Raw genomic sequence first — 20,763 nt, forward strand, 5'->3', positions numbered from 1 at the left:
ACTGAGAGGAGTTTCAGTTTCTCGCTAACGTTATCACGTTTGGCCATTAAGGTACGGATATGTTATCCAGTTTTTGAAACGGCCAAACAGTTATGATGATCATCCGGAATCATGCACCAACCTGGCTGCGTATCCGGATGTGAGAGGAGGTGCGATGTGGCGCAGTCAATCTTTCCTGGTCGAGTTGTATTCTACCAGACGATGATGGTTCGGCGACGGTGTATCGTACTGCATCTGGCTGCGCTCGTCCTGATGTACATGGCCACTGCGGATGCAACGGACTCTGCGTTGGCTCTGCATGCCATGGAAGACGAAGACCAGGATGGAGTCATGAACCCGAAGGAGCTCACCGTGTTGCGTGAAAAGCTGCATCATGCGTTCGACACGGACGCGAGCGGTCGCATCGAAAAGGACGAAATGCGCTCCGTACGTCCCTCCCTTTCGATACAAGTCGTGGCGTTATATGTACGAACGACATTGATCTCTAGGTGCTGCAAGTGGACCACGTGTCGAAAGAATTCAACTCGATGGACAAGGACGACGACTCATACGTGTCCACGGACGAACTGGACTCGAGATACGACCAGCTCGGGGCGGAAATGACGGTGGACGAAGTGGCAGACTGGGTGTCGTACTCGGTGCATCTCCCTCAATACGCGCAAATGTTTCGAGACCATTTCGTGTCAGGGTACACGTTTCCACTGCTCATGGAGAAAAACGGGGAGCGACTGGCCGAGCTTGGGATTGCCAGTTCTTTGCATCGCCAGCAGTTGGCGTTGATGATGAAGCGCAAGATTGCTCAAGTCGGCAAGGGTACATACTGTATCCTACCATCGATCCATACATCCATCCATCGATCCATCTATTGAAGTCGTGCGGATACTGACAAAAATACCTAGCGCCAGTGGAAGTCAAAGATAAGTCGTGCACGGTGCTGCCCGCGAAAGCGTCTCGTCCCCCCAAAGTCAAATTGCAGTGGACTCCGCCGCCCGATCAACTGACCGCGTCGTCGCAGTATCAATTGCAGGTCCGGATGACATTTGGGAATGTGACATTTAGGACATGCGATGACGTGATCTCGGTAGGTACAACGTCACAACGACTGGCACACGTTATCGTTTGGCAAAGAAACGAGTCACAGCCACGTGTTGACACCGTCCGACGTGGACGACGACGCCACGTCCCAACACTTCCGCGTGACCACATGGAACACGTTTGGGCGCAGCGGCCGCGTCCATGTCGAGTGCCGTGATGTGGCAATCTCTCCTGCATCGTCCGCCATCGCCATCGCCGCCCCTGTATCGCAGGACCATGCCAACAAGTCGGAGCCGTCGTCGTCGTCGTCGCTGTTGGCATTTTACGCGACGTACTTGTTTTGGCTCGACGAAGTGCTCGTGTTGACGGTGATCGTACTCGCTCCGTTGCGCATGTTCATATATGGGGACGCCAACTTCTTCCTGCGCTTGTGTCGCCGGCTGCCGCCCAACGCGCCGACTCGCGTCGAAGTGACGCTCGACACGTCCACGCCATCGCCATCGCCATCCGCCGCCGCTACCGCGCGGCTCCGTGTCAAATGGGACCGGCCTCTGGACAACCATGTCGACATTGTGTGCTACTGCGTGCGCTACGTAGATGAGGCGGGGCTAACCCACTACCTGAAGCTCACCGAGCGGCCGCTGCCGACCTTGTGCTATATTCCTGGGCTCAAGTTTGGGCTCACGTACAAGTTTACGGTCGAAGCGACCAACTCGTTTGGCCTCGTGAGCAAGTCGGCGCAGTCCACGTACATGGCCACCAATCCCGTACAGGTGCCTGCGGTCGCGCCGTCCGCCCCCCTCGTACCCCGCGATCAGTGCTACATCTGCCTCGACCCGACCGAAACCCGAAGCGGCGGGTGGAACGTCGGGCTGCACTACTGCTCGGTGTGCGACCGCCAGTTTTGCAACAATCACAAAACGTACACGAGCCACAACTTTATCATGCACTGTCCCGCCATCAACGGCAAGTGCGTGTGCAGCCGGTGCCTTCGACCTGCGGCCCGCCCGCGTCTCAATGGAACGGCCAGCCTTTGACCACCCCATTTTGTGATTCTAACCACAGACAGCTATGTACGACCTACTAGTACTGTATGTAGTGCACTTGATCGTACAGTATGCTGTCGATTCGCACAGCATAGTACAGTATGATCTGCGCCAAGGGTAGAAAAAATCGTGTGTATATATTGTTAACGTTAACGAACACGGGAGCAAACCAACATACTATTGGTTGGGGTTCGAGTTGTTTCACTTTTGCTTGACATGTCTTGTGCTGGCAATGCTGCATAGGCACGTTTCGACTGACTGCCCATGTGGTTGCATGGTGTGTGTGTGTGTGTGGCTGTGATGAGTTTACAAGGGACAAGCCACGCCACATCGCATGACATGTGTCCTCCCGCGGTGCGCACCCACCCCACCGATGCTTCGTCAACGAGAATAGACGCGCCTTGATTGGGTATTTTATCCAATGCAATTGGGTATCCGGACATGCGAGCCTGTTATCCGGATTTCGCCTAGATGATTCGGTTTTCAGCCAATTGGAGGCGACGATTTCGTAACGGTTGTATATCCAACCCGTGAGGACGTCCACGGAGAGATTCTCACTTCCAAAGTAACCAAGCAGCACTCGCTCGTCGTGATGTACCGTCTGGTGTCACCTCTGCAGCGCCGTGTCGTAGCATCCGCGGTCTTGCTGGCTGCTGCCGGCACCTACTCCACCACGAGCAACAAGAGCCCGGTGTTCCACCCCGACAGCCACAACAAGGACAAGAACGGCGTGTTCAAGTATGTCAAGCCGATCGAATGCGACGACGGCCACGTGATCGTGCCATGGGAAGTGCCCGACCGAGCGCTCCAGCTGCAAAAACTCAAATCCAAGGACGTCTTCGACGTGGTGGTCATTGGCGGCGGGGCCACGGGTGCTGGCTGCGCGCTGGACGCGGCCACCCGCGGCATGAAAGTCGCAATGGTCGAACGCAGCGACTTCGGTGCCGGCACGTCCGGCCGCTCAACCAAATTGATCCATGGCGGCATTCGATACCTGGAAACTGCCTTCATGAAGCTCGACATTGCCGCGTATAAGCTGGTACGACTCGCAATGTTGCCTCAATCAATCCTTAACGATTCACCCCCCTTGATAGGTTTTGGAAGCCCTTGAAGAACGCAAGCACATGTTGGCGGCGGCACCGTACATGAATCGAGCGCTCCCTATCATGATTCCCATCTACACGTGGTGGGAAATTCCCTACATGTGGGTCGGTGCCAAGGTACTAACTCACTCCATCTCTCTCTCCCCTCAAGTCCTAGCTGACGGTATGTGTCGGCTACTAGATGTACGATCTGGTGGCCGGCCACGACCGGTCGGTACCCGGCAGCTACTTTATCGACTCGGACGAAGCCTTGTATCAGTACCCGAACTTGAAGAAGGATGGCCTCAAAGGCGCGATTGTCTACTACGACGGGCAAATGAATGATACCCGCATGAATCTGTCGCTGGTACTCACGGCCGTCCAGAGCGGCGCCACCGTCAGCAACTACGTCCAAGTATTGTCCATCTTGAAAGACGAACATGGACGTGCGAGCGGCGTGCATGTTAAGGACGCCAACACGGGCGATGAGTGGGACATTCATGCCAAAGCAGTGATCAACGCTACGGGGCCGTTCACAGGTAGTACCATCCTACCTCTGTCCATATTCTCAAACAATCTCATATTTTCATGCCATTGGCTGATTACGTGCTCCATGTATGTATACCCACGCTAGTTGGTCCATGTATTGGTTCACCAGTTTGTGAAAAAATCGATTCAATGTGACTTCTTCTAAGTCGTATATGAAATATGGCATGGTGTGTGTATTCATCCTCCTCTCATCCTAACAAATATCTCGGTGCTTTCGTAGACGGCATCCGTGAGATGGACGACCCAGCCGCCGACAAGATCTGCGTGCCTGCCGCGGGGGTGCACGTCGTACTTCCCGACCACTTTAGCCCAAACCGGATGGGGCTGATCGTCCCCAAGACAACCGACGGTCGTGTATTGTTTTACCTGCCGTGGGAAAACGGCACGTTGGCCGGCACGACCGACTCGGAGTCGAACATTACGATGCTGCCATCGCCGACAAAGGCCGAGATCCAATTCATCCTGAACGAGTCCAATCGGTACCTGAACGCGACGGTCACGGAGGCCGACATCCGGTCGTCGTGGAGCGGCATTCGGCCGCTAGTCAAGGACCCGCGGCACTCGAACACGGCGCAGATTAGCCGCGAGCACGTGCTGGACGTGTCTGCGTCCAACATGGTGACCATCGCCGGCGGCAAGTGGACAACATATCGCCGCATGGCCCAGGACACAATCGACAAGGTCCAGCAGTTACGCCCGGATCTGTCGCAGGCTGCGTGCCGGACGCGCATGATGCAGCTGGTCGGCGCCGACCGCATCGGCGAAGTGTGCAACCAAAAGTTTGACCGGATTACAATCACCCTCCGTGAAAAGTACCACATGGACAAGGACATTGCCGAGCACTTGACGAAAAACTACGGCACGCGCGCGCTCCAGCTGGGCGAGCTCGAGTCGACGGGGTTTCTGCACCGCAAGGCGGGCGACCACCCCAAGCGCCTGCACCCCAAGTACCCGTACGTCGAGTCGGAAGTGATCTTTGCCGTCCAGCAGGAGTACGCGGTTCGCGCTGTGGACGTGCTCGCGCGCCGCACCCGCCTCGCGTTTGTGGATGCCGTCGCGTCCGATCAAGTGATGGACAAAGTGATTGGCATGATGGCGCAGCTGCTCCAGTGGGACAAGAAGCGGTGCGCTGCCGAGAAACAAGAGGCCACGGAGTTCTTGGCCACCATGCACATCAAGTAGAATCGCGAGTTGACATGTGAAATTAATATGATGGTTTGGACCAAGAGTTGTTGTGCGAGGGTGGGCCACAGTACCTCCCTTACACTCTGCAGAGCAAGAGGAGGACAAAGCAAGACGAGGACAGGCTTGTGATGATGATAGTGGCAGATTAGTACTACATTGAAGTGCTTTCAAACGTAGTACCAATATGGAAAGGCTTTGTATGGACACTCGACATACAAACACAAAGGCGTATGTGTGTACTAATGTTAACGACCAGGACTCGCACCTTGCATCAACTGTGAAAGAGTCCGTGACGAATATCGTACTCAAGTCAACCTAGCCAACGACATGTGGAAAATCTCTCTCTACTAGGGAGGTTTTGCAAATCGTTCCGAGTACTCAGAACTGCCACTCAGTCGTTGATTTGTTCTTGAGAACCATCGCCCACGATAAACTCAGTTGTATCTCGTTAGTGACATGCAAATACGAGGCTCTTGGACTCGACGCCATTGTCGTCGATGGTCACGTCCACCGTGAGGGGGTAGCCTGGCGCGACCTTGTACATCTCCAGCAGCACGGGAACGTCAGAAGCAACATCATCGCACTCGAATCACGCACTCGCTGTCTTGCCATGTGCCATCGGCGCCAAATACGGAGAAAACCGTGATCCACCCACTGACTTTAGCTTACCCTCCGGGGACGTAATGGCAAATGCGCTGCTAAAAAGCCACGTCCGGCTAGTTGTGGGCAGCTGCCACAAACTGGTCCAGCATTGGCGCCATGCCGACGTCAATTGATCGTGGCTAACGTTAACCAGTTTGTCGATTCGATTTCGAATCGCTTCACTCTCGGCAACTGAGTTGAACGCGAAGTACGTTTTCATGGAGGCAGTATGACCACACTCCCGATAATGCGGTAGTGGTCCGTGGTCATATGATAAAAAGGCGGAAGGACCTACTCACTGACCGCTGGATCCACCAGGTGATTGGGCATTTTCCTAATCAAGATGGAAGCGAGTTCGCCGTAACGTTAGTTGGCGGCGCGCAATGAGCCCCCTTGGTGTCGCCTAGGTGCTTGACCAAACAAGCTGTGACTGCCTGAGCGTGCTTGATAAACAATTAGAACTGCGTGGTTATGGCGAGCCAGACATCGTCGGGCCGCAGGATGAGGTTGTGGTGTCGTTACGGCCCCCAACGTGAAACCGTTCGTGATGGCACGACAGCATCGCCGTGGAGATTAGGCGACGACTGCAGCACCTCGGTACAGCTTTTCTTCGCCATATTCTTTGCGCGGGCTAACCACATGGTCGCCCTCGTTTCGCTGGTGGCGCCCAATTGAATACACATGCATGGGCGACAGTTCAAACGTGATCATGGTGGCTATAAACGTGATTTTTGCAAAATGATGTTCATGGAAAGTTCAACCCCACATGTCGTTCCGGAGTATTATTTGGCCACGAAATTCAACTTGTTAGACTGCACATTTGTACATGAATTATGTCCTTGGTAACCCATACAAATTCCAAGGTGACGTTGCATCAAATTTTCGAATTAGCAGTTAGCTTTTCCGTAAATCCTTGTTGAACTCTTCGTTTCGGAATGAGTATTCAGGGTAACTTAGGCACTTTCATGGTGTCCACTTGGGTTTACACTGTTAACGATGGCACACCAGGACAAAGATGCTTGGCGCGACAGACTCCGGCGATACTTGGACGACCCAGCCGAGCACGCCGATGTGATTACCTACGACGACGAGTTCGTCGTAGTTCAGGACAAGTACCCTAAGGTAGGTGGTGCTTGAATACAGTAATGCTGGACAACAAGCGTTGATGTAGGCTACTGTGCACTTCCTCGTCATTCCTCGCCAAGTGCTGTCGATGGGAGTGGGTGACCTCGATCGAGAGCACCTGCCGCTTCTGCGCCGCATGGCGGACCTCGTGGCGCCATTAACCGCTTCGTTTCCGGACCTACAAGTGGGCTTCCACGCGGTTCCGTCGATGCGGCAATTGCACTTGCACGTTGTCTCGACCGACTTCTCGTCTCCGTCGCTCAAGCATAAAAAGCACTGGCATTCGTTCACCACCACTTTCTTTAAACCCCTAGCCGATGTGTTATCAACCATCGACTCGACAGGCCAGATGGCCGTGCGTTGCGTACGAGAACGCGAATTGCTCGAGGCAACGATGATCGTGTGCAATCAGTGTGCTACCACGTTCAAGACCTTGCCGCAGCTCAAACGTCATCTCATATCCGTGCATCCTGCGACGGTGTCCCTGGACGCTGTCAAGCAGCTTTTGTCGACGATTTTCTCAAAGAAACGAACCGCCACCAATGCTCCAGTCGAGGTCCCATCACCCAAGCGCCAAGCTCACGCCTCTCCGACTGCCACGTCAGTCACACAATGAACCATGTTAAAACCTCATCTGATTGGCATACCGTTAACATGTAATAAGGCTACCGAGAATAAGTAGTACTTCATACCCAGTAGAGTAGGGCGGGCAATGTGGTGCGGTTCTTTTGAAGTGTTCCAACGCGGTGCGACTCTACATTGTACTGCCATGCCATGGAGCCATACTTCGCTATTTCCTGTCCTTCATCTACCACATCCTCTGCCAAATTGGATAGCACTCCAACATGTCCTTGCAACAACTCTATCCGGCGCAGTCGCCCCGAATCGCGGTCGTAAAGTGTCATTTTCGTCCCAACAAATCACCTTCGGTTTGGTAATTTTATGCCAACGAATCGTCCGAATTTAAATTCATTCAATCCTTTACAAATGGGAAGTCATGATTGCGTTGATACAATATAATTATCAAAATGAATTCAATTTTTCAACCCTTTTTGTTTGTTTTCTTAGAATGTATGTTTCACCTTGGGTTTAACCGCCATTGTGTCGCCACCTGCCCCGAACACTCTGTAGCACACTGACACAACGATGGTGTGTCCGTGCAGCCGACAGGCTGGAAGCAACATGCAGCAGTCCCGGCCGCACTTGTCGTGCTCCGAGTACGCCATGGTGGTGGCCAGTCGCCTGTACTTCTCGGCGTTCTATCGAACGGTCTACTTGATCATGATCGCGTCGAGCGTGGCTTGCGTGGCATGGACTGTTGCAAACCACTGGCGCACGCCGACGTCCGAGGTGTTCATTTCGCTGGAAATCCTGCTGTGTTGCATGCTCGTAGTCGAAGTGGTTATACGCATGCTTGCATTGAAGCGCAAGTTCTGGACGCGATGGACCAACCTGTTCGACGTGGCCGCGTCGGTGCTCAGCATCGTGTCCGTGGCGCTGTATTTCCATCAGGAAGGGGTCATGGAGGAGCTGGAGGAGGTCGCGGCGGACTTCATGATGATGTTTCGCAATGCCAACCAGTACATGCGCCTCGCTGTGTTCCTCAAGTACGTGTCCGTCCGCGATGATGTCGATGGCTAAACTTTGCTCAGGAATCGCAAGATGCTGTCGTCTCAAAAGTCGGCCGACTCGAACGGGATTGACTTTGACGATTTAGATGAAGAAGGTAGAACTCGTACTGTGGACGATCTGTGGATCTAATGATTCCACGTAGAACAAACCAGCATGCTTCAGGAGACCCGCGAGGAGGAAGTTGACCATAAGGACGTGGAAGCTGCAGTCGTGGTGAAGGATGACGACCACAAGGCGACCGCCGCCCCAACTGAAGCGGCGGCAGTGTCGGACTACGATGAGGTTGCATTGACGACGTAACAGTCCCCTAACCTAATTATTGCCACTGACCCTACCACACCTTGAGATTCATACTAAAACTATTGGAGATTTTTCGCTAAGTTTGCCATATGGACGTCGTCGCATTGAACCGTTAAGAAGGATGGAATTCGCGCTGCTCCTTGTACCAGGTGAACTCGTTTGCGCCCCAGAGGTCGATTCAGTGTAGGCTTTGCCTTGTCTGTACGGCAAGTCCGCAGCTAAATTCAACTAAGTGCTACGTAGTAATACTATGTATTACTGTATTCACAAAACTAGAATGCTCTCTACCGTTATTGTGCTTTCGAGTGAAATTTCGTGTTGTGGTTTCTCGTTGGAATTTAAATCGATTTGATTGGCTACTTCAGATGAGCTCAAAATTATTAACCAATCAAAACCTTCTCAATGAAATTCAACCAATCAGACGGATTGTGTATTGGTTTGGTTGGCGCGATTCGATCTCCCCAAATTTGTATCAAATCGACAATATTGAATATAACGGTTTCATTTGAATATAACGTGATCGAGTTAAACAACTGGCACACCCGGACGCAGCGCTATTTAAAAGAAGAGGAGTTTGACCAAGATCACCCACAGCAGATTCGTAGCCCTAGAATCGAGTAGTAAGACGAGCATAAACCCAAGTCAAAACCAACATACCCGATAAACGACAGGAACGGCAGCAGCTTCTCCTTGGACAAGTACTCGGCAGCATAGCCCCACACGTTGATCAGGAGAAAGTAACACGACCACGCCATCGAGATGAGCATCGCGACCCAATCCACGGCATCGGCGGGAGCCGTGCAGATAAACTAGTCAAAGGTGACGAATAGTTTATTTATCCGGACGACGTACCATCACTGGAAGGAACACCGTGAGGGAATACCCATAGAGGCAGATCAAGAACGACAGTGGCAACGGAACCGCCCAGTATTTCCCCACACCCCACAGCACTACGGGCAACCCGAGCAGGTACAGCCCGACAATGGTCATGGCGGTGGCGACGCGGCTAAAGTCGTAGGACCACAGCGTAGGGTCTCCCGTGTGATCCAGCCAGGACGCAATGTTGCTGCAGCTGGCCAGGCAAAACACCAGCGTGGCGCTGATCCAAAATGGACCGTACGCGTCGGGAGCGTTGAGCGCCATGTCCTTGAAGCTCGGGTCTTGCTTGAAGGGAAGAAGTGCTCGCGTCAAGCGCACTTGAATGTCGATCGTGTCCACGTTGAAGTACTAAAGTATGGAAACATGACGACCGTCAGGGGAAACAAACGATAGTGATGGTAGAATATGGGACGCACGGGTTGATAGAACGCCAGCGTGAAGCAGCTGCACAGACCACCCGCAGGGCGACTACTCTTCCCTTTCAAGAGACCGTCTTCGGCTACGCATTGATCAGTGAATCCACTCGCGTCCACACCAAGTCTTCCACATACCCTTGGGCGACATCGTGCCACCTTCCAAATCCCCGCCGTCTTCGACTGACACCTCTGGATGGCCACAGGTAAGAACACCCTGCAACGCATACATATCAACTTACCAAAATGAAGGCCATGAGATCGATCGTTCATGGCAAGCGCTGCCGCAGCTACATCGGGTGACGAAGGCTCCATCATGTTGGCTTGCCTTGCGATTATTCGAACGACAGCACGTCTCGACTGTTGTATCCGGATTGTTCGGGAAAGTATCCGGATTTCCGTAAAACCATCGACGGTATACGGATAAACATGTTGAAGTTGATACTACAGTAGTACAGAGTACTGTAGAACGAACGATTTCATAGTTGGCAAAGTCTGGCAGCCAAACGCAGTGGTCAACATGCTATCCTTCCCATTGAGAGCAACGATATAATGAAACACCATGTACGAGTGCTCCATACCTCCCTACCCAGAGACACGTCCATGGTATCCATGACAACCGTCTTATCGGCTAAAAATAGCTCCACTCGAAAATCTACCCTTCAGTGCCCGGTCACTTGGCCATCGTTCCGCCAGCAACAAACCACTCATGGCACACCGCTCGCTATCTTTGTGGATCTACGCAGCTGCCATCTTTGTTGCCACGACTGCGGATGCCGGCGGAAGTGGCATCTGCTACGACTCATTTCAAGCAATCGGCAATGTCGACGCACACTTTACCTTTCTCAGGGGCAAATTTGGGGCCGTGCGTACGTACCAAACGTCCGTGGCCAACCAAGTGAACCTCATCGACGCTGCGGCCAAAGCAGGTCTCCAAGTGGCCGCCGGCGTTTGGCTCCGCGGTCCCATTGCCTTCGAGGACGACTTGAAGGCGGCCGTGGACGGAGTGAAGCGACACCCAACCAACGTCATGGCTGTTTACGTGGGTAACGAAGACTTGGACCACGGGTGGAGCGCTGAACAGGTCGTGGACAAGATCCGCGTTGTCCGGGCAGCATTTGCCGCCCAGGGCCTCGGCAACGTCCCCATCGGCACCGTGCAAACCGACGGTCAGTTTTTGGCTAATCCGGACCTCGCCGCGGCGTGCGACGTCGTGGGGGTGAACATCTACCCGTTCTTCGATTCGTCGGCGTTCTCTATGTTGTTTCCCGTGGACAACTTGGACAAGAGATATGCGGCCATGGTGCGTACGTTTGGGCAAAAGGTGCGCCTCACGGAAACGGGGTGGCCCAGCGCGGGGATTTCGCAAGGCAACTACGTGTCCAGTCGAGCCAACGCGCGGCAGTACTTTAAAGACTACGAGGTGTGGGTCGCGGGGCTGACGGGGGCGTCGAGCCAGTGGCCATTCTACTTTCAATTCGCAGACGTGCCCGCCAAGGGGGGCTTCGAAGCCCACTTTGGGCTTTCTGTGGATGGAGCGTCCTGGAAATTTGACGTCGTTCCCACCACCACCCCTGCCCCAACGACCACCACGCCGCCTCCCACAACCACCACCACGACGCCGAAACCGACCACTACCACCCCCAAGCCCACCACCACTACTCTCGCGCCAACCACTGCACCAATTACAGGCGGGGCCGCGGGCAATTCCTCCAGAGCCCCCACAGCCGCCGCGGCGGAATTCCCAAGTGGCGGCAATGGTAGTAGCGCTGCCACCACCACCCTAGAACCGACGAATTCACCCTTGTCCAATGCCAATGGTGTCCAAGACTCCAGCGATAATGTCATGTTGGCCAACACTGCAGAAAGCAAGACTACCAGCGGCAGTAGCGGTGCTGCGGCTGGATGGAGTATTCTCGGTATTGTAGGGGGGCTAGTCGTGGGGTTTGTTGCCATTCGAAAGTATCGCCAGTACCTGGACAAGAAAGATCGAGACGTAGGCCGCGACGCCAGCGGTCGCACGTTTATGACGTACCAGCGTGGTGAAGTAGCTATATTGTGATTCGAATATATATGCCTGGTACAAATCCTGTAGCCACGTTTATAGATCCACTGCAGTTTACTAGTATCATGCGAGTTCAGCAAATTTGGATCTAGGTTCCTTTCCATTCGCAAAGGATTCGAACGGACATGTCGGTACTGGGTATATACCGTACTTGAAAAAAACGATCTTTGTACCCTTGGACTTGACATGAATGTACGTTTGTACTTGGTTTTCAATCAACCATCATCATGTCGTAGTAATGCATGCAACCGTTGCTTTGCTTACAAAACATCGCGGGATTGAGAGCCTGAACTAGGCAGCAACCTCTCCTCGTCGCGGCCCATGTTAGCGGGTAGTGACGTGGGAGACTCACACCCCTTCAACGATAGCGTTTGGTACTCTATGTCGACGTTGAAGTTGTCAGCTTCAAGTCACAACAAGTGGGCAAAACCTATTGGGTTCTCCGTATTTCCCATCCTTTGTCCGGATAACGTGTGTTTAACCCACTGTGAGCAGTTGAAGTCCCATGCGACCCTACGTCTGTAACGGAAACTCATTTTCAAATTGGTCGGACACGTCAACGAGCGATGCAGAAGCCGAGGTCACCACAACCTTCTGTCCAACAAAACTCCCAGTACACCACCGCCTTGGACTTCGCCGCCGTGAAGATGTCTGAGCGTAGCGACTCTACCGTCGTTGCCATCGACGAAAAGGCCCCACTACTGGCGCATCACACGTCGGAATCGTGTGGACCTCAAACATGCATCGACTTGGACGTGGCCACAGACACGCAAGAAGTGTCCAATTCGTGGACTCGTGTGGTGAACGACGTGGTCGTGAACTGCCTGTCGGGAGTGATCGCGTTCATGCTGACCTCCACAATCGCCGTGTCCACGGCGAGCGTCCTCGTCGGCACGGGCACGCCGCTATCTGCCTACGTTGCCAATGCTATTGACATGCATCTCCTTGGAACAGCGCTCATGTGTTTGTTTCTGTCGTGGCAAAGCACGGTTCCGTATGCCATGGGCGCCATCGATGCTTCAGTGTACGTTCCATGGCATGGCAATTCTGCATGGAAAACTCATGGGATATTCTGTGTGTGTAGCGTGCCCATATTGGCCGAGATGGCTCAACGCATTAGCGGAAAGCTGCACCACGACATGGTTACCGTGGTGCCAACAGTCCTCGTGGCCGCGGCCATGTCGTCCGTGTTTATCGGGTGTATCCTCTTCACGTTGGGCTACTTTCGGCTAACCACTATCGTCAACTACCTTCCTTATCCAGGTACCTCCCAACATACAACCTGGCTAAAACGCTCCATTCTGCCGCCTATCTAATGCTTCGGGGTTTGTCCCAGTGATTGCCGGGTTTTTGTCTGGTCTGGGCGCCGTCCTGATCAAAAACGGCATCGAAGTCAGCACCAACGTCGGCTTTCCCACGTCCGTTGAGACCTTGACGTTAGTTTGTCCCACCGTGCTGTTTGTCCTGATTGCGTGTGTCGCAAAACAGTATCGCGTATCTCCCACGGTGACATTCCCCATCTTGATCCTGGGCTCCATCGCTGGCTTCCACTTGGTGGCCTCTGTCGCAGCTGCAGCCATGGACCCAGTCCCGTGGCTATTTGACTGGTCCCCCCACATGCTAGCCACCACCCCCCGGTGGTACTCGTGGGCCGAGCTCTCCTGGGGCAGTGTCCAGTGGACGGTGATGTTTGCATCGCTTGTCGAGATTGTTCCGACCTTGCTCCTCCTCGTGAGTCTCAAGTACTCTGTGCTCATCGGATCGCTCTCGACCATCTTCCAGCGCAATGTGAGTGTCGACGTAGAGATCCAAACCATCGGCAAGGTCAACATCATCGCAGGATTGGTCGGGTGCTGCGGTGGCACGCACTATGTGAGTGCGATGGCCCTTCTAGCCAACTTCAAAGCCCACCCGCGCCTTCCCGTGGTCATTTGCGCCGGGTTGCAGCTCACTTTGTGGGGCGTGGGGCTCACGCCCTTGCTTTACATCCCCAAGTTTGTGTTTGGCGGGTTGCTCATGTACATTGGCGTGCATTTCTTGGAGAATTACATGGTCGCACCGGCGGCGTTTCTGTCTCGCCTGGAACTGCTCACGATTCTCGCGACGATCGGCAGCTTTATCACGCTGGGCGTGTTGCCTAGCGTCGGCGTCGGCGTCGTCTTGTCCATGCTCAACGCCGTGTTGAACCTGCACGTGTCGGGGTGCATCCACCATGACGTGGCACTCCCACAGCACGCCACGTACGTGGTCCACCTCCAAGGGAATCTCTCGTTTGCCAACGCCATGCACGTCTACACCCTCGTGGACTCGCAGTGGCAGCGCCAGCCGTTCAACACCCTTGTGCTCGACTTTGAGCGTGTGGTGCTAGTCGATGGCACGTTTGTTCAGATCTTGCGAAGGCTGCAGACAGTTGCCGACCGATGTCACTTTGACGTGCACTTGTGCCACGTTCCAACGTCGATCGAAGCGCGGTTCTCGACGCTGTCGCTGGCCCAGCACGAAACGCTGGGGCATTTCATGCAGCGCCACCACGAGCCGTGCCATCACAGCGCCGACTCGTACGGCCCGGTGCACGCGGCGTGGACGGCATTCGTCGCCGAGGGGGGAAGTGCCGTCTCCGGCGCGGCGGTCGTGACCAATTACTTGGACGGTGTCGACACCCTCGCCCCGCAAACGTTGTACGATCCCCCCCATGAGGCGTCGTGGGGGTTTCTCTGTCGTGGCCACATGGACATCTTTGACGCCAATATGCGCGAAAGACGAGGCCATGTTCGATCCGGCCAGGTGATTCCAAGCAACCACGACCACACGATGCTGACTGTGACAGAGTGCGTGGTGCTCCGGATGCATGCGACATCGTGGCGACATCTCCAAGTGGATCACCCTCCCGTGGCCATTACCCTGCTCGAGCTCTTGAATCGACAGATGACGCAGTGGAATGATGCTAACGCTAGTAGCCCATCAAATGACATGGCTAAGTATTAACATCGTTCAGTGAACACTGTGTGTACCCCTAGATTGTACATTTCAACCGGCCTTCGTCAACACGTGCGAAGCTCGACATAACGTTAGACATAGCTTTGCGAACAAACTACTGTTGGAATATAGATTGCACCCAAGCTCTATTATAACTTATATTACGAAGGCGAAAGGGTCTAGTACATGGGGATGACGGGGGGCACGTGGTCCTCGGTTGTGACACAAACGTAGACCGATCGTGGTGTTTCGACTCGCGAGTTAAACAAGTGATGGGCGCAATTGTGGGCGATCTCGTGGTGGTTATACAGTAAATCACCCCAGTCGTCGCCTCGAGCAGCTATCGCCAGCATTTAATCAAACGAATCATATATCTAGGCAATCTAGTTGACGTGATGGGGACTACTGCCTACCGGTGTGTGCGCGACGGCGAGGTGAGGTCGGGCTACTACTATCATCGTAGCCGAAGTCAAGCATGGTGGTAGACGGCTCTTGAAACGACGTTATGCTTAGTAACGGCGGGAGTATGTCTCTGGGGTCGCGCCACAAGTAAAGCAGTCCGTCGGGATGAACTACGTGACCCACGACGTCGGGGAGGGGGGTAGAAGGCGGAAGTGAAACGTTTCGAACGTGGGGTATGCGCGTTGGCTTGGAGGGTTATGCTTAGCCAGTCTGTGCCTGCTTTGCGGACCATGTCGACGACGAGATCGTCAGAAAAGGCCTCCCATCCAACCATTTGCTTATCAAGACCAGATATAGGCATGACCATCTTGACGTGTATGCATGTGGAGCCCCCTCCACTCTTATGTTGCACCACCATGCAGAAACTCAAACTCACCGTCCACCGAATGAGGCTTTCGAACTTTTTCAAGTTCACACAAGTTGTGTTGTGTGCCTCTTGGTTGCGTTGTTTAACACAACGCAACCAAGAGGAAGTGTTTGTGATTGGTCACTATCAAAGTACATACTTGCTTTTTGTATACTGGAGAAGTATTAAAAAAATACCTCCCTTTTACGAACTCTTTTATCCGGATGAGTACAATACATGCTGGCGACACCATGGTAGCTGCCGACTACACCATCGACAACGGTGCGACTGCTGCGCTGGACGTCGTTCTTTGGGTGCCCAAGCGGTTTCGAAGCATTGATCATGTGACAGTGGTCTCAACGATCGATCAGGTGAGGTATGCTTGCTTGTGCGGCGACGCGGGCAAGCTCGGTAGCGGGTCTGTCACGATGTAGACAACGGTGACTCAATTGCGCGTTACCGAAGTCGGCCTGGAGCCGCCAACGTGGCCCCGCTGCAGACACCGCTGCCGCTACCACTCTCGACAACTGGCGACTGCATCTCGATCGTGTGCTGAGGCTGCTGCTGACGACATCGTAGACCAAGGTTCGTCGCAATGTGGCACCACCGGCCATCGTGGCTACCATTGAGTGCCCGGCGGGGTTGTCAAAACTGTAAATAATCCGGATAGAACTGTAAAATAGCGTTTACAGTCGCACCAGTGGGGAAGCTCTAACGTGATTACATCGTTGACTGCCTAGAAAACCTCGTCCACCAACAACTACGAAGGAGGCAAGAGTACAGTATGTGGACAGTACAGTACGATCGTATGTCGCGCAGTGTATCAATCCACCATACTGCAGGTGTTACTTTAATGTGGATCCTTCATCCTTTGAAAGTGCGATACAGTAGCGGTTTTTTCTGGCAAGAATGTCGGCCAAGCTGTTAGCCAAAGATGATTTATATGTATGCGTCTGGAGGTACTCTGGAGTAGTAAGTACATTGTACTACTTCCAATTTCCATAATAAAGTTCGCACTCCTCGCTTTCGCTGTGGTCGTCGCTGCCTTGGCTCAAGACCTAATTGTCCCAGCCAAAGACGCTTGCGGATATAAGCCCCCTGGAGCACCTCGTCAGCACGAAACCCCCGTCGTTTAACGTGTACGAATAATGCAAAAATCACGTAGTTTATCGTGTCAAATCACGGATTTGGTACAATATCTTGGATAGAGTACGGAAACGATACAATAAAATAGGTCAATTCAAAATTTTGGGGCATTTAGTCAATAGGGAGGGATAAACGATGATTGGGACGAAGGTTGACCACGCAGCCACCATGACAACTGCATACACAGCGAGTTCGTCGATTTATCGCCACTACATGTGTGAATTAAAGTTTGTACCTCCGATTTGAATCCAGCTTCATCAAGCTGGCGATACTGGTAGAATTGTAGGACAACTCAACCTTCAATGCTGTACAGCAAACTACTCGTAAATGATAAAATGTAAAAAGTGTACTAGTAGTCATCAGCGGGATTTGAATCCTCTACAGTGAACTCGGTATTAACTCGCAAGTGTTGCACTCCAAACTATTTTAGAGTTTGTATGGAGCCATCAATTATCAGTTTTGGAATTATTTTCTTCCAATTGTACAGGTGAACGTTTACAACTGCATTCAATCGGCCTTTGATCCGCACAGCGCCATGCCGATGTATGCGAAGACTTTACAGTCCTGACAAAAACTATAGACGCACTCGAGTTTTTGAAATATTTAAAAAAATATTCAGTTTTGAATCATCGTACTTTGGGATTATACTTTGAATTGGTATCGAATTGTGATACTAGTCTAAAAATTGTGAAATCCATTTTACTTTTTTGTAAAATTGAGAAAAACCAGTTTTCAGGGTGATAAAAACTATAGACGCACTGAGATTTCATTCACTATTTATCGATTGCACCTCTTTTCAAAACTACTTGAGCCATTCTTGTTGGCATACCTTCCTCAAGATTTTGGAGGTAACTTCCCTGCAGTTGCTCCCAAGAAACGCGAATCTGGACCTTGAGTTCATCCACGGTGCTAAATTGGCGCCCTCCTTGGTAACCTAGCCAGGATAACCGGCCCCATACGTTTTCAATTGGGTTGAGATCGGGGCTTTTGGCAGGCCAATCCATTAAACCAATGCCGCTTTGCTCGATATGAGCTCTTTTGAATCGTGAGACGTGGATGGAGGCGTTGTCTTGTTGAAAAATTGGGTCAATTATGCCATGTTGGCAACGCAGTTTTCCCAGAAATGGCAACAGATACATGCCCAACGTCCTGCAGTAACTAGTACTGTTTTGTTTGCCTTCGAGAAAGGCCAATTCAAAGCGTCTAAACGCGCTCATTCCAGCCCAAATCATGACATTTCCACCGCCAATCACTCGTTTGGTGTAAATTTCTTGCTCATTTCTGAGTTCGTGCCAGTAGTATTGATAGCCATCTGGGCCATCCAAATTGAATTTGTTTTCGTCACTGAAGACGATGTTGGCCCAGAGGTTTGATTTGGACATCGATTCGGCAGCAAATTTTGCCCTTGCCTTCTCGTGGTGTTTTTTGAGAGCTGGGCGAGGTTATCTCTTGATGTCCTTGGCAAGCTTTGTTGAGTGCAGCCAGTGTCGCAATGTAGATGCTTTTACTGTGTTATTTAGTGCTTCGGCGATCCGTTTGGACGAATAATGCTTAACCGTGGCGAGGCGAAAGATTTGTCTCAACATTCGTTTGGTGACTTTTGGCTTACGACCAATTGGTTTATTGGGTCTTGGCGTAGTTTTAGACTTCAAACATGTCCTCATGGCCTTTTCACTGCATACAATGGCCTTAGCAATGTAGCGATTGTTTTTGCCTTCATTGTGAAGGGCATGAACGGCGCCAACTTGCTCCGAGGTCAAACGTTTGCCTCTTGGCATGAAAGTTTTTGAATAATGATGATTTGACAAGCTAGGAGAAATTACTTACATTTAGAATGTTCTAGAATGCTTTAATTCGGCAAAAATGGCTAGAAACTTGGCTTTATTTGGATGTAATCTCAGTGCATCTATAGTTTTTATCACCCTGAAAACTGGTTTTTCTCAATTTTACAAAAAAGTAAAATGGATTTCACAATTTTTAGTCTTGTATTACAATTCGATACCAATTCAAAGTATAATCCCAAAGTGCGATGATTCAAAACAGAATATTTATTTAAATATTTCAAAAACTCAAGTGCGTCTATAGTTTTTGTATATTACATTATGTTTCATGCCACACTTCGGCACAGCGCCTACGTATGCGAAGTCCTAGAGAGCTCTCAAAGTAGTCTAAGATAACGCGAAACACGTGTGTATATATGTTTCATGGGAGACAGCGAATTCATAGTCAGCATTTACTATACAGGGTATCCGAACCCAACAATCAATGTAACCACTCCAGTAGAATCTGTGGTATATTCATGCCATCAAATTTATTAGCTGAATGCTAACAACTTTTCTTGCCGGGGTGGAGGCCCAATTGGCCCGGCGACGGCTCGCCCGTCACCTCCTTAAAGTACAAAGCGAACGTGGCCTTTAGCTCCTCGATGTATGCGCGATTTTCCATCCACTTTTGGAACGCGAGCGAGTTGGCGCGCTTGACGTCCCACGCCTTGGACGCACCTTCGATATCCGTGCGCGACGAGAAACCCTTCATGACAGTGTTTTGCACTTCCTTGGATACAATCCAGTTGACGAAGAGCTTGGCCGCGGCCGGATGCGGCGCCTTCTTCAGAACGGCAATGCGTTGGCCCCATGAGAGGTAGTCCGAGCCCGCACCATCGCCCGTTGGCTCGACAACCGTGGGGGTGTTGACCTCAGGGACGGAGCCCGCGACACCAATGGCGTGGGTCTTGTTGGCCACGGCTTCACCCGCGGTATGGGAGCCGCGGTTGAACTGGACGTTGTTCTCGGCAAGCTTCTTCACCCAGTCCCAACCGTACTCCTTGACATACCGGTCGTACACAAAGAGCGATGCGTCGTCGTCGTGCGGCCACGAAGACGCGATCAAGCCCTTGTACTTGGGATCCGCGAGGTCCTTGGCCGTCTTGGGTACATCGATGCCCTTCCCCTCGAGGATCGCCGTGTCGTAGAAGTAGCTGAACGTAAAGACTGCGTGCGAGTACCACGTCCCGTCGGCGTCCTTGAAACCGTCGTAGATGCCCGAGAAGCCCTTGGGCTTGTACGCCAGTAGCTTGTCTTCCTTCTTCCACCGCGGGTAGTCTTGGAGCGTCTGGAGCGCAATCACGTCGGCCACGAGCGAGTTGGTCTCGAGTTGGTTGTCCACCCGCGCGTTGTGGTACTTGGAGTAGTCGACGATCATGGTCAAGTTGATATCAGGGAATTTGGCTTTGAACGCATCCGCGGTGTAGTTTTGCTGGTCGGGAGTATCACCACCGTGGTACACGACGAGGTTGCCTCCTTCTTGGATAGCTTCTTGGTAGAGCTGGGCGAGCGTCTTGGTCTCTTCATCGATGACTGGCTTGTGGGTTCGAATGTAGCCGTGGACGGTAGCCAGGAGAGGCAAGATCGTGAGAGAAGACGTAAGCTTCATGAGTTGATGTTGTCGACCGTGTGTGTTGAAAGTGGAAAATTGAAGAATGACGATTCTCTTCTGAGGAGACCAAAGTGGAGTGATTTCACCAAGGTCTACTGTAGTCTTTCAATTGAGGTACACGGTGTTTCTCAAGAAGTCCTTTGAAGCCGGTGATTGCTATAACTAGTATTGTCTACTAGTATTTGTGTCATCCTAGTACACTACTACGTAGTATGAATAGTACAGTACCCTGTTGGTACCCTATTGGCCTATTGGTACCGTGTACCGATTTGTCAGATCCGAAAAGAAAAAACCCTCTAATTAAATATTTTGGTGTATCATTGTAAAACAAATTGGACTCGTTTCATGGACCAGAGTGGTATGTGCGTAAACAAATGGGACTAGTGTGGTATGTGCGTAATCATATCCCTTAATGTCCTAAAATGGCCCATGCCATAACCAAAAG

General features: G+C 52.1%; 10 protein-coding genes across 11 annotated transcripts; 7 read left to right on the top strand and 3 right to left on the bottom strand.

The window, feature by feature from the left end:
• Window positions 1-159: 159 nt before the first annotated feature.
• H257_10158 (hypothetical protein) lies at window positions 160-2,482 on the top strand. Its single transcript, XM_009836620.1, has 4 exons — window positions 160-426; window positions 489-813; window positions 900-1,027; window positions 1,086-2,482. Exons 1-4 carry the CDS (start codon window positions 202-204, stop codon window positions 2,070-2,072), a joined length of 1,665 nt encoding a protein of 554 aa, XP_009834922.1. The 5' UTR covers window positions 160-201; the 3' UTR covers window positions 2,073-2,482.
• Window positions 2,483-2,641: 159 nt separating this feature from the next.
• Window positions 2,642-4,940, top strand: H257_10159 (hypothetical protein). Its single transcript, XM_009836621.1, has 4 exons — window positions 2,642-3,120; window positions 3,176-3,301; window positions 3,366-3,702; window positions 3,933-4,940. Exons 1-4 carry the CDS (start codon window positions 2,674-2,676, stop codon window positions 4,892-4,894), a joined length of 1,872 nt encoding a protein of 623 aa, XP_009834923.1. The 5' UTR covers window positions 2,642-2,673; the 3' UTR covers window positions 4,895-4,940.
• Window positions 4,941-6,415: 1,475 nt separating this feature from the next.
• Window positions 6,416-7,343, top strand: H257_10160 (hypothetical protein). The gene is made up of 2 exons (XM_009836622.1): window positions 6,416-6,661; window positions 6,711-7,343. The coding sequence occupies exons 1-2, from the start codon at window positions 6,536-6,538 to the stop codon at window positions 7,278-7,280; spliced, it is 696 nt and encodes a 231-aa protein (XP_009834924.1). The 5' UTR covers window positions 6,416-6,535; the 3' UTR covers window positions 7,281-7,343.
• Window positions 7,344-7,753: 410 nt separating this feature from the next.
• H257_10161 (hypothetical protein) lies at window positions 7,754-8,682 on the top strand. The gene is made up of 3 exons (XM_009836623.1): window positions 7,754-8,271; window positions 8,317-8,390; window positions 8,439-8,682. Exons 1-3 carry the CDS (start codon window positions 7,811-7,813, stop codon window positions 8,594-8,596), a joined length of 693 nt encoding a protein of 230 aa, XP_009834925.1. The 5' UTR covers window positions 7,754-7,810; the 3' UTR covers window positions 8,597-8,682.
• A 392-nt stretch (window positions 8,683-9,074) lies between these two features.
• H257_10162 (hypothetical protein) lies at window positions 9,075-10,239 on the bottom strand. Its single transcript, XM_009836624.1, has 6 exons — window positions 10,131-10,239; window positions 10,027-10,080; window positions 9,892-9,974; window positions 9,449-9,823; window positions 9,254-9,405; window positions 9,075-9,203 (listed from the first exon to the last, which is right to left on the bottom strand). Exons 1-6 carry the CDS (start codon window positions 10,204-10,206, stop codon window positions 9,155-9,157), a joined length of 789 nt encoding a protein of 262 aa, XP_009834926.1. The 5' UTR covers window positions 10,207-10,239; the 3' UTR covers window positions 9,075-9,154.
• A 304-nt stretch (window positions 10,240-10,543) lies between these two features.
• Window positions 10,544-11,980, top strand: H257_10163 (hypothetical protein). Its single transcript, XM_009836625.1, has one exon. It carries the CDS (start codon window positions 10,598-10,600, stop codon window positions 11,948-11,950), a length of 1,353 nt encoding a protein of 450 aa, XP_009834927.1. The 5' UTR covers window positions 10,544-10,597; the 3' UTR covers window positions 11,951-11,980.
• A 521-nt stretch (window positions 11,981-12,501) lies between these two features.
• H257_10164 lies at window positions 12,502-14,967 on the top strand. 2 transcript variants are annotated; one of them, XM_009836626.1, is made up of 3 exons: window positions 12,502-12,977; window positions 13,038-13,216; window positions 13,290-14,967. In XM_009836626.1, the coding sequence occupies exons 1-3, from the start codon at window positions 12,520-12,522 to the stop codon at window positions 14,936-14,938; spliced, it is 2,286 nt and encodes a 761-aa protein (XP_009834928.1). In that variant the 5' UTR covers window positions 12,502-12,519; the 3' UTR covers window positions 14,939-14,967. The 2 variants fall into 2 exon arrangements, with proteins under 2 accessions (XP_009834928.1, XP_009834929.1); XM_009836627.1 differs by having other exon boundaries at window positions 13,038-14,967.
• Window positions 14,968-15,108: 141 nt separating this feature from the next.
• Window positions 15,109-15,623, bottom strand: H257_10165 (hypothetical protein; the record flags this gene model as incomplete). Its single annotated transcript, XM_009836628.1, has 3 exons — window positions 15,109-15,269; window positions 15,343-15,501; window positions 15,560-15,623. 3 exons carry the CDS (start codon window positions 15,621-15,623, stop codon window positions 15,109-15,111), a joined length of 384 nt encoding a protein of 127 aa, XP_009834930.1.
• Window positions 15,624-15,988: 365 nt separating this feature from the next.
• On the top strand, window positions 15,989-16,475 carry H257_10166 (hypothetical protein; the record flags this gene model as incomplete). Its single annotated transcript, XM_009836629.1, has 2 exons — window positions 15,989-16,148; window positions 16,172-16,475. The coding sequence occupies 2 exons, from the start codon at window positions 15,989-15,991 to the stop codon at window positions 16,291-16,293; spliced, it is 282 nt and encodes a 93-aa protein (XP_009834931.1). The 3' UTR covers window positions 16,294-16,475.
• Window positions 16,476-19,162: 2,687 nt separating this feature from the next.
• Window positions 19,163-20,315, bottom strand: H257_10167 (hypothetical protein; the record flags this gene model as incomplete). The annotated part of the gene is made up of 1 exon (XM_009836630.1): window positions 19,163-20,315. The coding sequence occupies one exon, from the start codon at window positions 20,313-20,315 to the stop codon at window positions 19,209-19,211; it is 1,107 nt and encodes a 368-aa protein (XP_009834932.1). The 3' UTR covers window positions 19,163-19,208.
• Window positions 20,316-20,763: the final 448 nt, after the last annotated feature.

This window comes from Aphanomyces astaci (genome assembly GCF_000520075.1).
Source record: "Aphanomyces astaci strain APO3 unplaced genomic scaffold supercont1.26, whole genome shotgun sequence".
Classification (NCBI taxonomy): Eukaryota; Oomycota; class Saprolegniomycetes; order Saprolegniales; family Verrucalvaceae; genus Aphanomyces; species Aphanomyces astaci.